The sequence below is a fragment of the Schistocerca serialis genome, chromosome 4 (assembly GCF_023864345.2).
Source record: "Schistocerca serialis cubense isolate TAMUIC-IGC-003099 chromosome 4, iqSchSeri2.2, whole genome shotgun sequence".
In the NCBI taxonomy this organism is placed as follows: Eukaryota; Metazoa; Arthropoda; class Insecta; order Orthoptera; family Acrididae; genus Schistocerca; species Schistocerca serialis.
In genome coordinates, this window is record NC_064641.1 from 638,551,623 (window position 1) to 638,569,103 (window position 17,481).

General features: G+C 38.1%; 1 protein-coding gene across 1 annotated transcript in view; it reads right to left on the bottom strand.

The window, feature by feature from the left end:
• The window catches only part of LOC126474653 (fatty acid synthase-like), a 332,546-nt gene that overhangs the window by 38,005 nt on the left and 277,060 nt on the right, over nt 1-17,481 (bottom strand). Inside the window, exon 24 of the mRNA XM_050102131.1 lies at nt 7,161-7,425. Coding sequence (XP_049958088.1) covers nt 7,161-7,425 — 265 coding nt within the window. The remainder of the gene's footprint in view (nt 1-7,160; nt 7,426-17,481) is intronic.

Genomic DNA, 17,481 nt, shown 5'->3' on the forward strand with positions numbered 1-17,481 from the left:
TTCTTCGAACAAAAAGCCATGCCTAGTTCTTGGAAAAATTCATAGGAAGCACCTGTCTGCAAGAAGGGTAGTAGAAGTGATTCACATAACTATCATCCAATACCCTTGAAATCAATTTGTTGTAGAACAGGACCAGCCACAGCAGCCAAACTTTATGCATGCAGTGTGTGTGGGCCACTGGCAGGCCGAGTCATGGACTGTCACTTGGCTTTGGCTTTGCTCGGTCCTTCCCATAAGTACCCGCAAATTCTCAAGATTTCATTTAGCATTATGGTGCGGCATTTTGCAGTCAGCTCAATGGGAATGACTGGAGAGAGGGATGAGAACTCTCAACACATATAAGTGAAGGGTACTGCATATTTGCTATGAGACAACGTTATAGTACCATGCAAAAACAATGATGACAATTTAGATGACAATGAAAGCATAAAAAATTACAATGATCAACAGACCAGATTTATTTTTCTGTACATCAAGAAGGACTTCGTGCTAAATTTACAGGCATGGATGGCTTGAAAAAAATTTATGGTACGAATAGTAAAATTTCTGAAGTCACAAACGATATTCCGTTTTCAGTTGCTATAGTTTTCAATGGAAATGAATAAAGAGTAAGGAGACTTCTTATATTATTGCAAAGTGCGCTGGTATTTTCAATTTCAATCTTGCTATTGTTAAATTTATGAAGGAAATGGGGTGCAGGAATGAAAATTAGAACATCTGGAATGGATTGCAGACTTCACATTTTGGACTTAACTGCACATGCCCACAATAAAATATTGCAAGATAACTTCTTTCTGATTTTATGGGGATGCATTTAAAAAATAAAAAATTTAAAAAAACATGCTGTAGAAGGGACATATTCTGACAAAAACAATTCAGTTCCCTACTCTTAATTGTGTTAAAGAAAGTAAATGATTTGAAGAATTCATTGTGGCCTTGCAAGAATTACAATAATAGTTTTATAAAGGTTTTGAGGATACTATCAATCTTACACCTGTTTTCAAGGTCGTTGGCCATTTCAGTTGAATGTGCCCCTACACATGTTCAAATGTAACTGATTGATCAGTATGTAATTCCAGTTTCAATTACAAATCTTTTTCCATAAAAACTGTCCAGGATGTCTTAATTGCTTTTCTTGTATAGATTTTCTGATTCTCCATAATGAGGTTGCAAAAGTGCCATAATATTTCAATTGATATATTTGTGTGAAAGACCTTTTTTCGATTATCAAACTCCATAATGAGGTTGCAAAAGTGTTATAATATTTCGATCGACATACTCGCATGAAAGAGCTTTCTTCAATTATGAAACCAAATAAGTCATAATCATGTGGCAACTTGAAAGCCAAACTCTGAGAAATTGTCTGTGTCTTCTGTATGTCAACAGTTTGGACCAAATAAAAATTAAGTCTCCAGCATGCCAAAAGTAATTAATTACACTGAAAACTTGTTTTGCTTGGGATCTATGTTGCTGAGAAATGTGAAATACAAAACCAAGTCATATGTTGTATGACTATACAGCTAATTAAATGTGGTACTTTTACTATTTTTCCCTCTTCTCCCTCCTCATGCTCAGACAGTGCAGTGTGGCGATGGGGGCAATGAGAAGTGAGGCTGAGTACTTTGGCACTCAGGCCTGTCCAAGGTCTGTGAACCAAAATCTTGGTCACCCCTGTTGTAGAATCTTAGGATGTAGTCTGAGCTCAAACATAGTGAAGATTCTTGGACAGAATGACCTCCTCAATGCCAATTAGCATCAATTTCGAAAGCATCGATCATATGAAACCCAACTCACACTTTTCTCACACAACATGCTGAAAGCTTAGGGTCAAGGCAGTCTGGTAGATACAGTACTTTTTGTTTTGTTAAAAGCATTTGGCCACACATATGCTTACTGTCAAAAGTACAATCATATGGGTTAACAAATGAAATTTGTTACTAGATTGAGAACCTTTTGGTAGGGAGAACACAGCATTTTATCTTGGGTGGAGAGTCACATCAGATGTAGAAGTAGCTTCAGGTCGTGGCTCAAGGGAGTGTGTTGGGACCATCACTGTTCATGATGTATATTAATGACACTGCAGACAATATTAATAGTAACCTCAGACTTACAGCAGATGATGCACTTATGTATAATGAAGTGCTATCTGAAAGAAGCTGCTTAAATATTCAGTTTTATCTTGATAAGATTTCAAAGTGGTGCTTTAAATGTTCAGAAATGTAAAACCGTGCAATTCACAAAAAAAAAAAAAAAAACCTTCAATATCATCCTGCCTAATAAAAAATCACACCTTTCAGGTTGTCTGTCATACGCTCAAGGGTGGCTGGAGAGCTGCATAGCCCAAATGGTGTAATTTTGAAGCATTCAGGTATTATGAAGGCAACGGAATGAGGCAGTGCAACTGTTAAGACAATGAGCTCATATTCAGGAGAGCGCAGTTGCTCTGTCCAGCTAAGCTGATTTGGGTAAATTCCAGGATGGTTTCTCTGCTGATCATCTGAGCTATCCTCATAGACTACCTGTCCTATTCCCATAAAGCATGTTATGTATGCTGTGCATTGTATATTTTGACCTACTGATTTTCATAGTGTTACCTTGAAAATTCCTATATCATTCTGAGAGGATTCTTGGATGAATAAAGATAAATACATAAATAATTTTTCCCTGGTCAGCACTGTCAACTTTGATTTACCAGTAGCCTGTCCACATATCTTTTGATGTGAAATATTTTGTTCCTTTCAAGCAGTCTGGGGTGTCTTCAATGCGTGGCAGTAGGTAAAATCTTTTTTCATGATTTTGTTGTCTTTGGTACAGAGCAGATAACACTTGCTGATGTTGTTCCTCAGTCATGACTGGTTCTATTGACAGTTTGATAGTAACTTCCAACAATGCATTGTCTACAGGGACAGCAGAGCATGATTTTTCGTCAATGGCACTGAGCCAAGTAACTTTCTGCAATCAACATAATATTCACAGTTTAACTGACACCTAGACTGATTATTGGAAGTCATCTCATTGATGACAGTAGGATAATACATCTTCAATGGCAAACAGCTGCCCCAAGCAATCTTTCTTATGTTTGTGTACTGATTCTGGAGTTCTGATGTTCCACAGATTTGAAAGCCTCTGTTCTGTCATTGATAGTTATTCTTGCAATATAAGTTCCTGCTCACTGGACGTATTTCCCATGGGTGACCTTCAGCATGATTACTTTTGTACCATGGAATACAGCCTTCTTTAGCTGTTGACAATAAGCATTTGGCAACAAGCATTTGACATAACAGGAAAAAAACCTGGGTCTTCTAGCGCCAGACATGTCAGCCATTGACAATATTCTGTGATATCTTGGTAAGTGTTGTCCATGAAACCAGAATACTATCAGGACATTGTTCTTAAGATGTGTAAATTCAGGAAACACATGGATTCAAAAACAACAGTAAGTAAATGTGACAAAGTTGCTCCTCAAGAGCCCATAGCCATTGCCCATCACTATACAGAAGTACCAGCCACTGCCTTGCTGTTGAAGCATCAATGGAGGTGAGGCTCCCCCCCCCCCCCCCCCCCCCCCCTGCTTCATTTGGTGACCCAGTTGAATCATTTGAGCTATTCTGTCATGTCATTACTAGGACATCTGGAAAACACAGGTGAATGTTTCATGTGCAGCTGACTTATTGTTGTTTTGGAATAGATCGGTTTCCTGAATTTATGGATCTTAGGAACAATGTTGTAATAGTATTCTGGTTTCTGTCAATGTAAATGATGGCTTTTACATTGCCTAGTTGGAGCCACAGGGATACAGGTGTTTCACACTACCTGATGTGACCACGAATATCATAGCATAACCACAATCAAGTCCAAATCCAAAAGTACGGTCATCAATTAAATACAACATCTAGTACAGAAAGTAAGTTTATTATTCACTCCACTGTGTAGACAGAACAGAACTGTCACCTGGAGTGAGGGTGGTGCTATTTATAAAAAGACAGAATATTCCAGAATATGCAAACATTGCATATACGAGGGGGGACCCAAAAGAAACCGGATTGTTGTCATAAAAAATTTATTGATGAACCTTTTCACAAAATTACTTCAGTCACCTTCAAAATATTCTCCATTACATGTGATACACTTGTCAAGTCTCTTTTCCCACTGTTGGAAGCATGTTTGGAACTCTTCAAGTTTGATATTGTCCAGTGTCCTTTGCGAAGCTGTTTCTACCGCCTCCACATTGTCATAATGCTCCCCTTTTAGCGTTTTTTTCATTCGTGGAAATAGGAAAAAGTTGCATGGGGCTGGGTCTGGCAAATATGGAGTGTGGGGAATGACAGACCACCTCCGAGATGCCAAATAGTGGGTCACTCGTAAGGCCGTGTGTGCTGGAGTGTTGTTGTGATGCAGAAACCAGTCACCTGATTGCCAAAGTTCCAGGCGTTTCCTCCTCACATCCTCTCCCAGATGCCTTAAAACATCCAAGTAAAAGTGCTGGTTAACAGTCTGGCCAGGGGGTATGAATTCCCGATGCACAATTCCACAAACATCAAAAAAGACAATGATCATCGTCTTCACATTTGACCTCACTTGTGTTGCTTTTTTTGGTCTAGGAGAGTTGGGAATCCTCCACTGGCTTGATGCTTGCTTGGTTTCTGGGTCATACCCGTAACACCAACTCTCATCCCCTGTAATGACTTTGTTCAAGAAGTTTGGAACACATGAACTTTCTGTTTTCACCTCCTGACACACATTCATGCAGATGGTTTTTTGCTCCTGTGTGAGAAGGCGTGGAACAAATTTAACAGCAACATATCTCATGTGCAAATCCTCACTCAAGATCAGCTGGCATGAGCTCCAACTGATTCCTGTCTCTGCTGAAATTTGGTCGATCGTTTGGCGATGATCCTCATTGATCTTTTGGCGGACCTTTTCAATGTTCTCCTCATTTCGCGATGTTGAAGAGTGTCCAGAACGAGCTTGGTCTTCAACACACGCCTCACCATGTTTAAATCACCCAAACCACTCGAAAACCTGTGTGCAGCTCATAGTGTCCTCCTGGAAAGCTTCCTGAAGCATTTGGTGTGTCTCCATTGCAGTTTTTTTAAGCAGGAAACAAAATTTCACACACATTCTTTGTTCTTTTAAAGTTGCCATAACGACTTCGGAGAGGTAACCCGCCAACAGTCAGAGAAACACAATACCACACATGCACATTCAGCTCTACACTGATGCCGTCTGAACACTGTTTCATGAAGGTCTCTACTAACACCATCTAGCATGAGGACCCTGCACTACGTCTACGAGTGGCAGCGCCCTCAGAATCCAGTTTCTTTTGGGTCCCCCCCTCGTGAATGTAATTTTTAGAATCTTCTCGAAATGATAAATACTACAAAACAAAAATTTCTGGTGATCCGAATTTGAATCTGCAGCACATCAGCCAGCAACATTAAACACTATTCAAAACAGCATGCAGCATAGGTTGTGGAAAAATTGCAGTCATACGATACTATGTTTTTCCACTTCATGACATGCACAGTTTGACAGTTCTGAACATTTACAGCAAACTGCCAATATTTTTGCCACTTTGAAATCTTACCAAGTTCTGACTGAATATTTGAGCAACTTTTATCAGACTGAATTTCATTATAAATAACTAACTGCATCAACTGCAAGAAGTATGAGGTTATCAGCATTGTCTGCAACATAGTTAATGTACAGTACTAAACACATCCTGGGGCATGCCTAAATTACTTTTACATCTATTGATGACTAACCATCTGAGATAACAGGCTGTATTCTCCCTACCAAGAGATGTTCAAGCCAGTCACAAATTTTGCTTGATAACTAATACATTCACACTTTTGTGAGCAAGTATTGCTACAATATTGAGTCAAATATATTTCAGAAATCAGGAAATAATGTGTCTCTCTGCTTGCTTTGAGTCATGGCTCTCAGGATGATATGTGGTAAATGTGTGAGTTGAGTTTTCTCTGACTGATGTTTCCAGAATCTATGGACAATGGCATGGAGGGGGGGGGGGGGGGGGGGTGAGGGTCATTCTGTTCAGGATATCTCATTCTGTTCAATCTCAGAATATGTTCTAAGATTCTAGAATGGACTGATGTTGATGATATTGGATAGTAGATTTGTGCTTCACCTCTGGCACCCTTCTTGCAGGTAAGTACATCTCACCAATGCTTTCTGCCCTATGATGTGCATAACTTTTGGCTCATCAGATCTACAATACGTTGTGGTTAAAATAGAGCTAACTCATCCGCAAGTTCAGCATAGAATCTGACAGAAATTCCAACACACGTGCAAGAACTGGATCAGGGCAAAGGAACATCTGAAAATGGCGTTCAGCATTTTTGCTTTTGACTTTGTTTTGCTATCCACTATTCAGCTCACCCATGATTGTCTGTGCACTGGCCTTGGTACCACTAACAGTCTTTACATATGACCAGAATTTCTTTTGAGTTTTGTGAGAGATTCTTTGGTAATATTCAGCTATGGTAGTCACTGAAGGCTTCAGACATTGTCTTCTTAATAGACAAATGTGTTTCATTTAGCTTTCTTCTGTCTATAGCCCTATACTTTATCTTACACCTACTATCCAGTGTCTCTGTTTCTTTAAAAGTTTATTTACAGTGACTGTATACATGGAGGGTCCCTCCAACCATGAACTGTTCTATTAAATTCCTACCTATCAGGTGCATGATCAATTATTGATATAAATTGGGGCCATAGTCCTACTACATGCTACTCTTCAATGCTAAATGTTTCAAGTTCCTATTGGCATATGATGCAACTGCCTCATTATCTAGTTTGCTGAATACATAAATCCTTCTACTTGCTTTAAGTGCCCTTTGTACTTGTTGCTACAGCTGGCTCATTGTCACTGATACCAGTTGCGATGTTGACATTCTAAAAGAGGTCAGGTCTATTTGTAGATATTAGATCCAATACATTCTTCTGAACAATTTCCTTCTGCGCTTAAATCTTTGAAGTTTAGAATTATTTTACCACCACACTGTTACTTTAACAAACCATCTAACAAACAAGTTATGTGACACATGAAGTAATAATATTATGTACTGGACTGTCATATGGTTGACAAAGAGAAAATAGTATTCAATATGAAGTATATAAAATTCAATTTGTTAACAAACCTAGAACTTTAGTAATATTGGTTAACAGTTTATCATTTCTTTGATGTCCTTTGATGGAAATACCAGTATCTTTGGTGATCAAAATACATCTTGCTACACTTTCTTCGTGGTTTAGCATTAGCTTTTCAAGTTCCATCATGCAGGAGGCTATTGTTTGATGTTTTACTCCAAAATGAAATTCCAAATCAGCTGCAAGTCCAACATCAGCAATTGGTCCCCACTGAATAGCTAAACCAGGTAATCCAGATTCTCTGCGGTATTCAACCTAAAAATAAAACAGTTGCAACGAATTAGAAATTAGCGTTCACTGAGACATCTTCTACCCCTTTAATGAAATAGTTATTCTCAGTTAGTCGTGCATATCCTCCCAAAAGGCAAAGGTCCTGCATCCAAATACCAGTCTAGCACATAGTTTTAATCCTAACTTTGTATGAAGATACCAAGTCACTGCTCCATCAAGCAATTACCAAACCTACTTTTTTTTGTGGAGTAATAGAAATGAAAGAGAAACAAAAGAGAAAAATCTCAAATACAAAAGAAAAGGAAAAGCTTCAAAACACTGCATTTATTACTCTCACTCATTAAAAATCACTATTAAGAGATTTTTGTGAGAATTGGAAGCTTGTCAACTGCATTCAGGATTAATTGATTTATATGGTGCCCCACTTGCTACAGTGGTAACTTCTGGCACTAACAATCAACAGTATCGTTTTTCTATTTATTAAGTGTTAAGAATTGACTGCACAATATAATGGCTTGAAGAACTTGAAAGAAGTTGAAGTGCAGTGTTACGTACGGCATAATACTATGTTCAAGAGATTACTATTTTTAAATGATTATCTATGACATAATCCTTGACTTATATTTTCTCTTTGTTTTATATATGTTTTATTCTGTTGCTGAATGTGCTATTAAATGGAGTTATGTGAGTTTTCATTTGGTTTTTATGTTGCAATAAAATTAATTTATCTAGTTCCACAACAATTGGCGACCCTGATGGTCACTGACATGAAATTCAATGAACATACACATCAACGGCATCACACATCTTCTGCAAACCATTTCACTATAAGTGACGATATTCTGCAGAATATCTGCTATTGTGCCTGACACCCAATGCACAGACGTTAATGACAGTGTGTGCCAATGATCTAGATGCACTCGAGCAAATCGCAGATCACAAAACAGAAACATATTTGTCAATGTACGTTGCAACAGTTTGCCCACAGCCTCAGGCAGATAACACCCTCACCATGTTACAAGCACAGGTTGCTGAGCTCACTGAGCACGTTGCTACACTACAGACCCACACTACCAGTCACCTACCTCATCGTCATTGCTCACAGGGAAATCAAAGCCGCTAACCTTCGTCAGCCAGAATCTGCTTGTACCACCGACAGTATGGTTCCGAAGTGGAGAGTTGTAGCCCACTATGTAAACAGGAAAACTCAGCAAGAAGTCACTGAAGAAGGCCAATGGCTCTCCAAACAGCAGCCATTAAGCGTTTGTAATGGAACATGGCACAAAGCTACCGTTTTTCGTAGACCCAGTTGCTGATGTGTCAGTCTATCCCCCTGCCCATCTAATGAGTCACAACTGTGATGACTGCCACCTTTTCATCGCTAATGCTTCATGATTGCAATTTATGGTCATGTCACAATGGCACTGAACTTAGGCCTGTGGTGCAAATTTGAATGACACTTCATTGCACAGGACATGAAACATCTCATACTTAGAGTGGATTATTTTTATCATTTTTGGACTCCTTTCTAACCTCCATCACTGACACCCTCTTGACACCACTTTGAAACTAGCATGTCAAGGGCAAACACATCATGTGGAAGACACAGCAGTATAGATGGTTACTGGTGATACTCCATTCACAGAGTTCATCAGACAATTCCTGGAGATGCTCATCAGACAGTGCTTGGATATCACATGCCAGAATCCCATAGTAGCACCTATGTAGCACTTGACAATGCGCTATATTTTGGCTACACCCGCTCGACTGCACCACTTGATACCCCAGAAACTGAAGACACTGAAGCAGTAATTCTCATCCATGCTTGCACAAGGAATCTGATGCCCATTGAGCACTAGTTGGTCATCTCTACTACATGTGGTCCCAAAGAAGAATAATGGATAGTTTCCATGTGGTGACTATAGACAGCTAAAACCATTTCAGATTGATATCCAGTACCACATATCAAAGATTTTACATTCCCAGTAAGCTCATCTTTCCCACAATGGACTTGGTTTGTGCATTCCACCAGCATCGGAAGACATTGCTGGGACTGCCGCCTGAATATGGTTCATGAATAAAGTCGCACCCAACTTAGACTTTTGTCCTGTGTATTTTGATGACATCCTGGCCACTTCAAACCCAGAGGCACAACACCTGTCACTCTTATGACAGATCTTCACTCGCCTATGTACACATGGACTGCTCATCAACCCATTGGGGGGCATCATCAGAGCAGCTGAAGTACAATTCCTAGGCTATACTATCAATGTGCAAGAGATACGGCCACAACAAGAGAAAGTAGAAGCTACCCTTCAACTTCCTATAGTGAAAGACAGTTAAGGAATTATGACAGTTCCGTGACGTAACCAATTTTTCTTGTCAGTTGGTTTGCAATCTTGCACTCCTAGAAGCACTCCTGAATAAATTCGTGCATGGTGCACTAAAGTCAAAGGACAAACTCCAATGGAATAGTGAAGCCTAGTTGGCATTTACCAAGCTGAAGACTCTCACAGCAGAAGCTACTCTTTTAGTGCACCCAGTTCTGCATGTGCCTCTCACCCTGACTGTTGATGCATCTACTGCTGCAATTGGTGCTACACCACAACAACCAAATAGATGAGCACTGGCAGCTTTTAGCCTTTTTCTGTAAAAAATTATTGCTGTATCAACAGAACTGATTGCAAACTGTATGCTGCTATTAAGAAATTTTGTCACATGTTGGAGGGACAGCAGTTCACTCTCATCACAGAACATACGAGGTGCATTCAAGTTCTAAGGCCTCCGATTTTTTTTCTCCGGACTGGAAAGAGCACTGTTTTAAAATGAGGCCACGTTCATTGTCAATACGTCCCAGAGATGGCAGCACCGTATAGCAGATGGAATTTTACCGCCAGCGGCGAGAATGAGAACTGTTTTAAATACTTAAAATGGCGATGTTTTCCTTACTTGAACAGTGTGCAATCATTCGTTTTCTGAATTTGCAAGGTGTGAAACCAATTGAAATTCATTGACAGTTGAAGGAGACATGTGGTGAGGGAGTTATGGATGTGTCAAAAGTGTGTTCGTGGGTGTGACAGTTTAGTGAAGGCAGAACATCGTGTGACAACAAACCGAAACAATTTTGGGCTCGCACAAGCCGGTCTGACGACATGATCGAGAAAGTGGAGAGAATTGTTTTGGGGGATCGCCGAATGACTGTTGAACAGATCACCTCCAGAGTTGGCATTCTGTGGGTTCTATGCATACAATCCTGCATGACGACCTGAAAATGCGAAAAATGTCATCCAGGTGGGTGCCACGAATGCTGACGGACGACCACATGGCTGCCAGTGTGGCATGTTGCCAAGCAATGTTGACGCGCAATGACAGCATGAATGGGACTTTCGTTTCGTCGGTTGTGACAATGGATGAGACGTGGATGCCATTTTTCAATCCAGAAACAAAGCGCCAGTCAGCTCAATGGAAGCACACAGATTCACCGCCACCAAAAAAATTTCGGGTAACCGCCAGTGCTGAAAAATGATGGTGACCATGTTCTGAGACAGCGGGGGCATAATTCTTACCCATTGCGTTCCAAAGGGCACTATGGTAACAGGTGCATCCTACAAAAATGTTTTGAAGAACAAATTCCTTCCTGCACTGCAACAAAAACATCCGGGAAGGGCTGCGCGTGTGCTGTTTCATGAAGACAACACACCCGCACATCGAGCTAACGTTATGCAAAAGTTTCTTCATGATAACAACTTCAAAGTGATTCCTCATGCTCCCTACTCACCTGACCTGGCTCCTAGTGACTTTTGGCTTTTTCCAACAATGAAAGACACTCTCCGTGGCCGCACATTCACCAGCCGTGCTGCTATTGCCTCAGCGATTTTCCAGTGGTCAAAACAGACTCCTAAAGCAGCCTTCGCTGCTGCCATGGAATCATGGCATCAGCATTGTCAAAAATGTGTACGTCTGCAGGGCGATTACGTCGAGAAGTAACGCCAGTTTCATCGATTTTGGGTGAGTAGTTAATTAGAAAAAAAATTGGAGGCCTTAGAACTTGAATGCACCTCGTAAAACACTGACATATGCTTTCTGCCATCGTGAGAATGCGTCCTTGTGTCAGCAGTGGCATACTGTGGTACATTTCTTCCTCCAAATCACGGATTTGAACATGCCCAGCTAGACCTCAGAGTACCTCTCCCACCACCAGAAGGATGCACCTACTGCCCTACAGCCATCAATTGTTTTACAAGCTGCCTCGAGGCATTCTTGACTGCCGACATAACTTTCAAAACTGTCACAAATGTGTTCTTTTGGAGACAAGATTTCACTGATGAAAAGCATGAGGTCAATTATTTGATGTCAAAAAGAAAAGCTGAAGAAATACAAATGAGATGCAGTTGGCCTAGATGGAAGATTAATACATGTTTCATTCAAACAGGTACCATATTGTTCAATACCAAATGAAACTAATATTTTGTAAAAATATATGCTAACACTATTGAATTAGGAAGTGAATGTTGAAATAAATCTATACTTTACTGATATCTGTAGAGTAGTAGACAATGATACAGCAGTGTCACAAATCCCTCAATATCATTCTCATTCTAACTATATTTTGTTGCATTTAAAATACATATTTTCTTTGTGTGAGTTTGTAAATCCATTATGATGTATAGTAACTATTTTTTTTTTGAAAATTCATTTATCGCATTATTTTTTTTCAATATATATGTTTCTTCTTACTTTCACCTAGTTACTGAAAACATCAATTATCCTATAAGATCATTGCTTTCTATATCAGTTATAATCAAATAAACTTATTCTTGCCAAATCGAAAATAATAAAAATCCATTATAAAATCTACATTTAAAAGAATTATCCAACAATTTATATTTTACAAAATGTACTTGTCATTCAAATATTATTTTCTACATAAAAGTTACTGCAATTGAATTGTATTGTTATCTAAGAAACTCTGTGAGCTGTTGTTTTACTTTGTGATATTCGGTTAGTTGGTATGTGGAGAGTTGGTATGAAGAGTTGATTGTAAACAGACACAGTGAGGCAAGACTGGAACTTCTTTCGATTGCACTCAAGTAAAATGCATTCATAAAGTTATGTCGATGTACATAAAGTGTCCGCACTCAAGATGTGATTTGTCAAATATGTGAAATATATAAAAGTGATTCTTTAAAAAGTGTTTCATTTACAATGTAACAAGTTTACACACTTATATTAATTCAGGCATGAACAGTACTTCATTATTAACCTTACTGTTTGGTGAGTGGATTGAATAGATTTTGTTCTGAAATGTGACAAACTCTGGCTTCTCTCACTGAGAATATACACCATTTTATCACAGGACAGCAAGCAACATCACATTTACTTCAATATCAAGAGAATTAAGGTGAGTACAATTTTTTAACTTCAGATTTCAACAACACTTAATTAACGTAAGTAGCATCCATCTGCACTCCTCATCCCATGAAGTGATCTGTAAACATTTCTGTGACTATTACTGTAGACAGAAGTTTTGAAGAAATAATTTTAGTCAGTTGGCTATCATCACTGTTGAATTAAACTATGAGACTGGGTTGTTTAAATGTGTGGGCTCTGTCTGAGATCATATGCAGCTCAGGCCCAAGCTGCCAGAGCTGACAGTGATGTATGCATGAGGTGTGCATACTTGTGTGAATGAATCGTATGTGTTCCTCTTTTTCTGATGAAACCTAGTAGTGTTTTGAGAATTTCCGCATAAATTCAAGAACCACTCACCCTTTGACCATCTTGAACACATGATATTTTAAATATAAGTGTGAGAGAGCCTATCTACTGCGTGTCGCCTGTCTGTGTGTGCAGGTCTGAAGTGTGTTGTAGACCGGCGGTTGAACAGCACTGACAAATGTTTGCCAGTCGCACCATGGAAGTTTAATGAAAGAACATGACAGACTCAAGAAACTTCCATGTTATTCCACACTGCTTTATAACTTTGAATATTGCAGTGAAAAAAAAAAGAAGAATAGTTGAAATATTGTTAAAAGGATGCTCGTTTTGGACTTGGAGAGGATAAGACATGTATTCCGATTCAGGATGAGAATGGACATGGTTTTTAAGCCAACTTTCTCTTATGTGTAAATGAACTTTGTTTCTAACTTTTGGATATATGAGGAGACTTACTTGACAATGTTTGTTTATGTGGAGAATAAGATTTGTAAAAGTTTGATGTTTAAATATACATCGTTAAGTGAATCAAAAGAAACTGTGTACGTCTGCTTATTTTTATAAGTAGAAAGAGTCTTGAGAAATTCCTGTTCCTAGCAAATATACTTCAGAGAAGAAGAGAAAAGAAGGTTGCAGCAGCAAGCTAACCAGCAAGGAAAGTTGGCTGACAATCTCAAGTAAGTCATATCGTTAAGGAAGTGGGAATTTACACACATACTTCAACACTTTAAGTCATCCAAAGCATTAGAACATGCAACCAGTGAAAAAGGACTCAAAAAACAGGAATTCTAAGACCAAAAAATGAGAAAAGTGGATGTTGTACGTTGCTATAGCAACTAAACCAAACACGATAAAGAATTTACTCCGAGACTTCAGGACATGCCCGAGTATTCAAAAGAGAAAAAAATTGAATTGAGAAATAGTGAAGAAGATTCTAGTGTGTTTTCCTAAGAAGAAATACGCCAAGATCACTTTGACTAAGAAGATCAGGTGCGGGGAATTGATAGCTCTCACACACATCGAGGGGATGCACATGCGGAAACCAACATCCGACACCACCAGCACCAGTTGCTGTTCACCAGTGCTGACCCACTTCCACTTCTGCTCACCAACACCTATGCAGAAACCAATGACCAATGCCACTGGCACCAGTTGCTGTTCACTGCTGCTGATTACACATTCACTCATCGACGCAGCCCAAATTCTACGCCGGGTGAGCATGAAGCAGAACTTCATTGTTTAAATACAATGTGGTAGAAACTGATGCATGAACTACATTAGTGTAGTTATTATGCTTAAATTTAATTTTTAAATGCTCACAAGGTCCAAAGTTGGTAAAATTATGAATAACAAACAGCAAGTTGGGGAAACTCACAAACCAACAATGGCTGTGAGAGTTACGAAAGAAGGACCTAACTGGTCGGAGTTAGTAAATTTGACGAAAACTTTAAATGATAAATTAGAAGATCAAAGTACTCAATTAAATACTAAATTAGATGGCCAGAGGACAGTTTAAATTGCTCAAAATGCTACTTTAAGTAAGGAACTAAATGCAACTCAAAGTAAAGAAGTAGGTTTAGTAATTCTAGTTTAAATGCTCAGAGTGAAGTTCTAAATAACCAGAGTGAAATCTTTAGTAGTGAAGCAACAAACCTAGGTTTGTTAAATGCCAAAGTTGATGCACATCATTAAGTGAAGCAAAAGAAACTGCGTACATCTGCTTATTTTTATAAGTAGAAAGAGTCTTGAGAAATTCCTGTTCCTAGCTAGTATACTTTGGAGAAGAAGAGAATAGGAGGTTGCAGCAGCAAGCTAACCAGCAAGGAAAGTCAGCTGAAAATCTCAAGTGAGTCGTATCGTTAAGGAAGTGCGAGTCTACACATATACTTCACCACTTTTAAGTCGTCCAGAGTGCTAGAAGCTGTGGCTGAGAGCTTTGTGTAAATGTCTTTTAATTGTGCCTGTCTGTTAATTGATATGTCATCTTTACAGTAATTAGCAATCTATCTTTTGCTACATTGTTGATATTCCTAGCTGCAGGTTCTAATGTTTAATTTTACATTAAAAATAATTATTTTTGGTTTGGTCAACTAAAAATGAAACAGTGTGTTCACTCTAAATGTAGTATGTGTCTTACAGTCGATAGAAAATCCTTTCATCTTCTTCTGAAATGTAAATATGATTACATGCACAGTGTAAAATCTATGGTTATGTTACTGGGAACTTATTACCATGTTTTGTACTTAGTCTTAGTAACTGCTGGAACCGACACCTTGCTTAAAGTCTTTTACTGTCATGAACAATTTTCCCTTTTATTATGTCATATCTTTCTACTACACTAATCTTAAGACGAAAATAGCTTTAGAAACCTACGTCTGACTTTCTTGGAAAGAAAAAAAAACTGGTGAAACAGACATGCTGAGGAGACTTCAATAATGATATGAGTACTAAACACAAAAGAAGGAACTTAAAGTGAATGAGATGAAGGAACCATTACTATTAATTACAAGTGGACTAGAAATAGGAGGAGTAAGTGACAAGAACTTTTATACTTGACAAAAATGATTATGATGACATGGTTCTTTAAATCAGTGTAGAACAGTGATGAAAGAGTGAAGAAAAGTTTTAGAGAAAGGGTTTCATAACAAATTTTATAATCTATTACATCTTACATGTACTACATTATGTGAATGTAAATGAATACTACTAACCGTATGAACAGTGATTTAAAAAATGAATAATAATAATAATATTTTGTAGTGTAATAAAATGTGTGAGGCATCAAATTTTTTTTCTTTTTGTATATAAGTTAGTGATATCTGTGCAAATACTGCGTCATTCTACTTTGAAACTGAAGAAAGTCAAATATTCAACAATTAACACAGCCAAAAAATCACAAATATCTATTATTTACACTAAAGTGTTTGACATTTTGAAAACTGGAGTCAAAGTAGAAACTAAAGTCCATAGGATAATTAATGGTATCATAATATACTTAGGGTTCCATAGGGTCCCATACATAATTGTGTATGGTATTAAATGGGAGAGTATTGAAATGAATATATACTTTTATGATGTCTGTCACTAGCAGATGATGATACAGCTGTGTCACATGAACCTCTTGATGCCATTTTCATTCTAACATTCGCAAAACATATTTTCTGTGTGTGAGTTTGTTGATCCATTATGATGTTTTGCAACCATTTTTGTGAAAATTCATTTCTCATACTCTTTTTTTCATTATATTTTGAACATCTGTTTCTTCTTATTTTCACTCAGTTACTGAAAATATTAATTATCCTATGTGATCAGTCTTGTTTTCTAAGCCAGCTAACTTCAGACAATATTATTCTTGCCAAATATAAAAAAATCTGTCATTAAATCTATATTTAAAAGAATTACCCAACAATATATTTTACAAAGCGTACTTGTCATTTGAATATTATTGTTTGATGAATGGATTATCATGAAACATCAATTTCAGGAAGAGTTAGACTTTGTTCTGTAACAGGAGAGGCTCTGGTGTCTCTCACCAAGGATATACCCTGCTTATCACAGAATATTGAGCAAAAACAATACATACTTTGGCATTGAGAGAATTAAGATGAGTGTAACTTTTTTATACAACAGGTATCACAGGCAGTGTCTATCTGCACTTCCTGTTCCATATAGTGAACTACAAACATTTCTTGAACTACAAACATTTCTGTGTATTCATTTAGACAGAAATTTCAAAAAAGTAATTTTTGTCAGTTCACTATCATCATTGTTTAATTAGGCAGTGAGACTGGGTTGTTTAGAATGTGCACGCCAAACAGAAGTCAGAAGCCTCCACTAAAAGCAGCTGCATTTACATTTTCCTCATTTCCACATCTCATTGAAATTTGGAGAGATGTTTACTCAGGTTTTCTCATAAAGAGATGTAAATACACAAAGAACATAATATCCAAGCAAAAGTAACAGCATGATCCTGATGATTGTGCAGTGTGTGTGTGTGTGTGTGTGTGTGTGTGTGTGTGTGTGCGTGTGTGTGTGCATGTGTGTGTGTGAAACCAGTGAATAAATAGTGTCCTAGCAGTTTTTGAGGTTATTTGTTAACTTACTTATAAATACAAGTACACACTGCCATTAAAACTGTGACCCCAAGAAGGATACCAAGAAACAAAATGTTACTTATTGTAACAGAATAGTTGGATGAATACATGATTAAATTATGTAAATGATTTATGGGGTGTAAAGGGTAAGAAATTCTGTACGCAGAGCAGCCATCTCTGGCTACAACAGAGGCTCTAACACAGCAGGGCTTCAAGTCAAACAGAGCTTAGATGACAAATACTGGTATGTCATTCTATACTGCTTCATCTA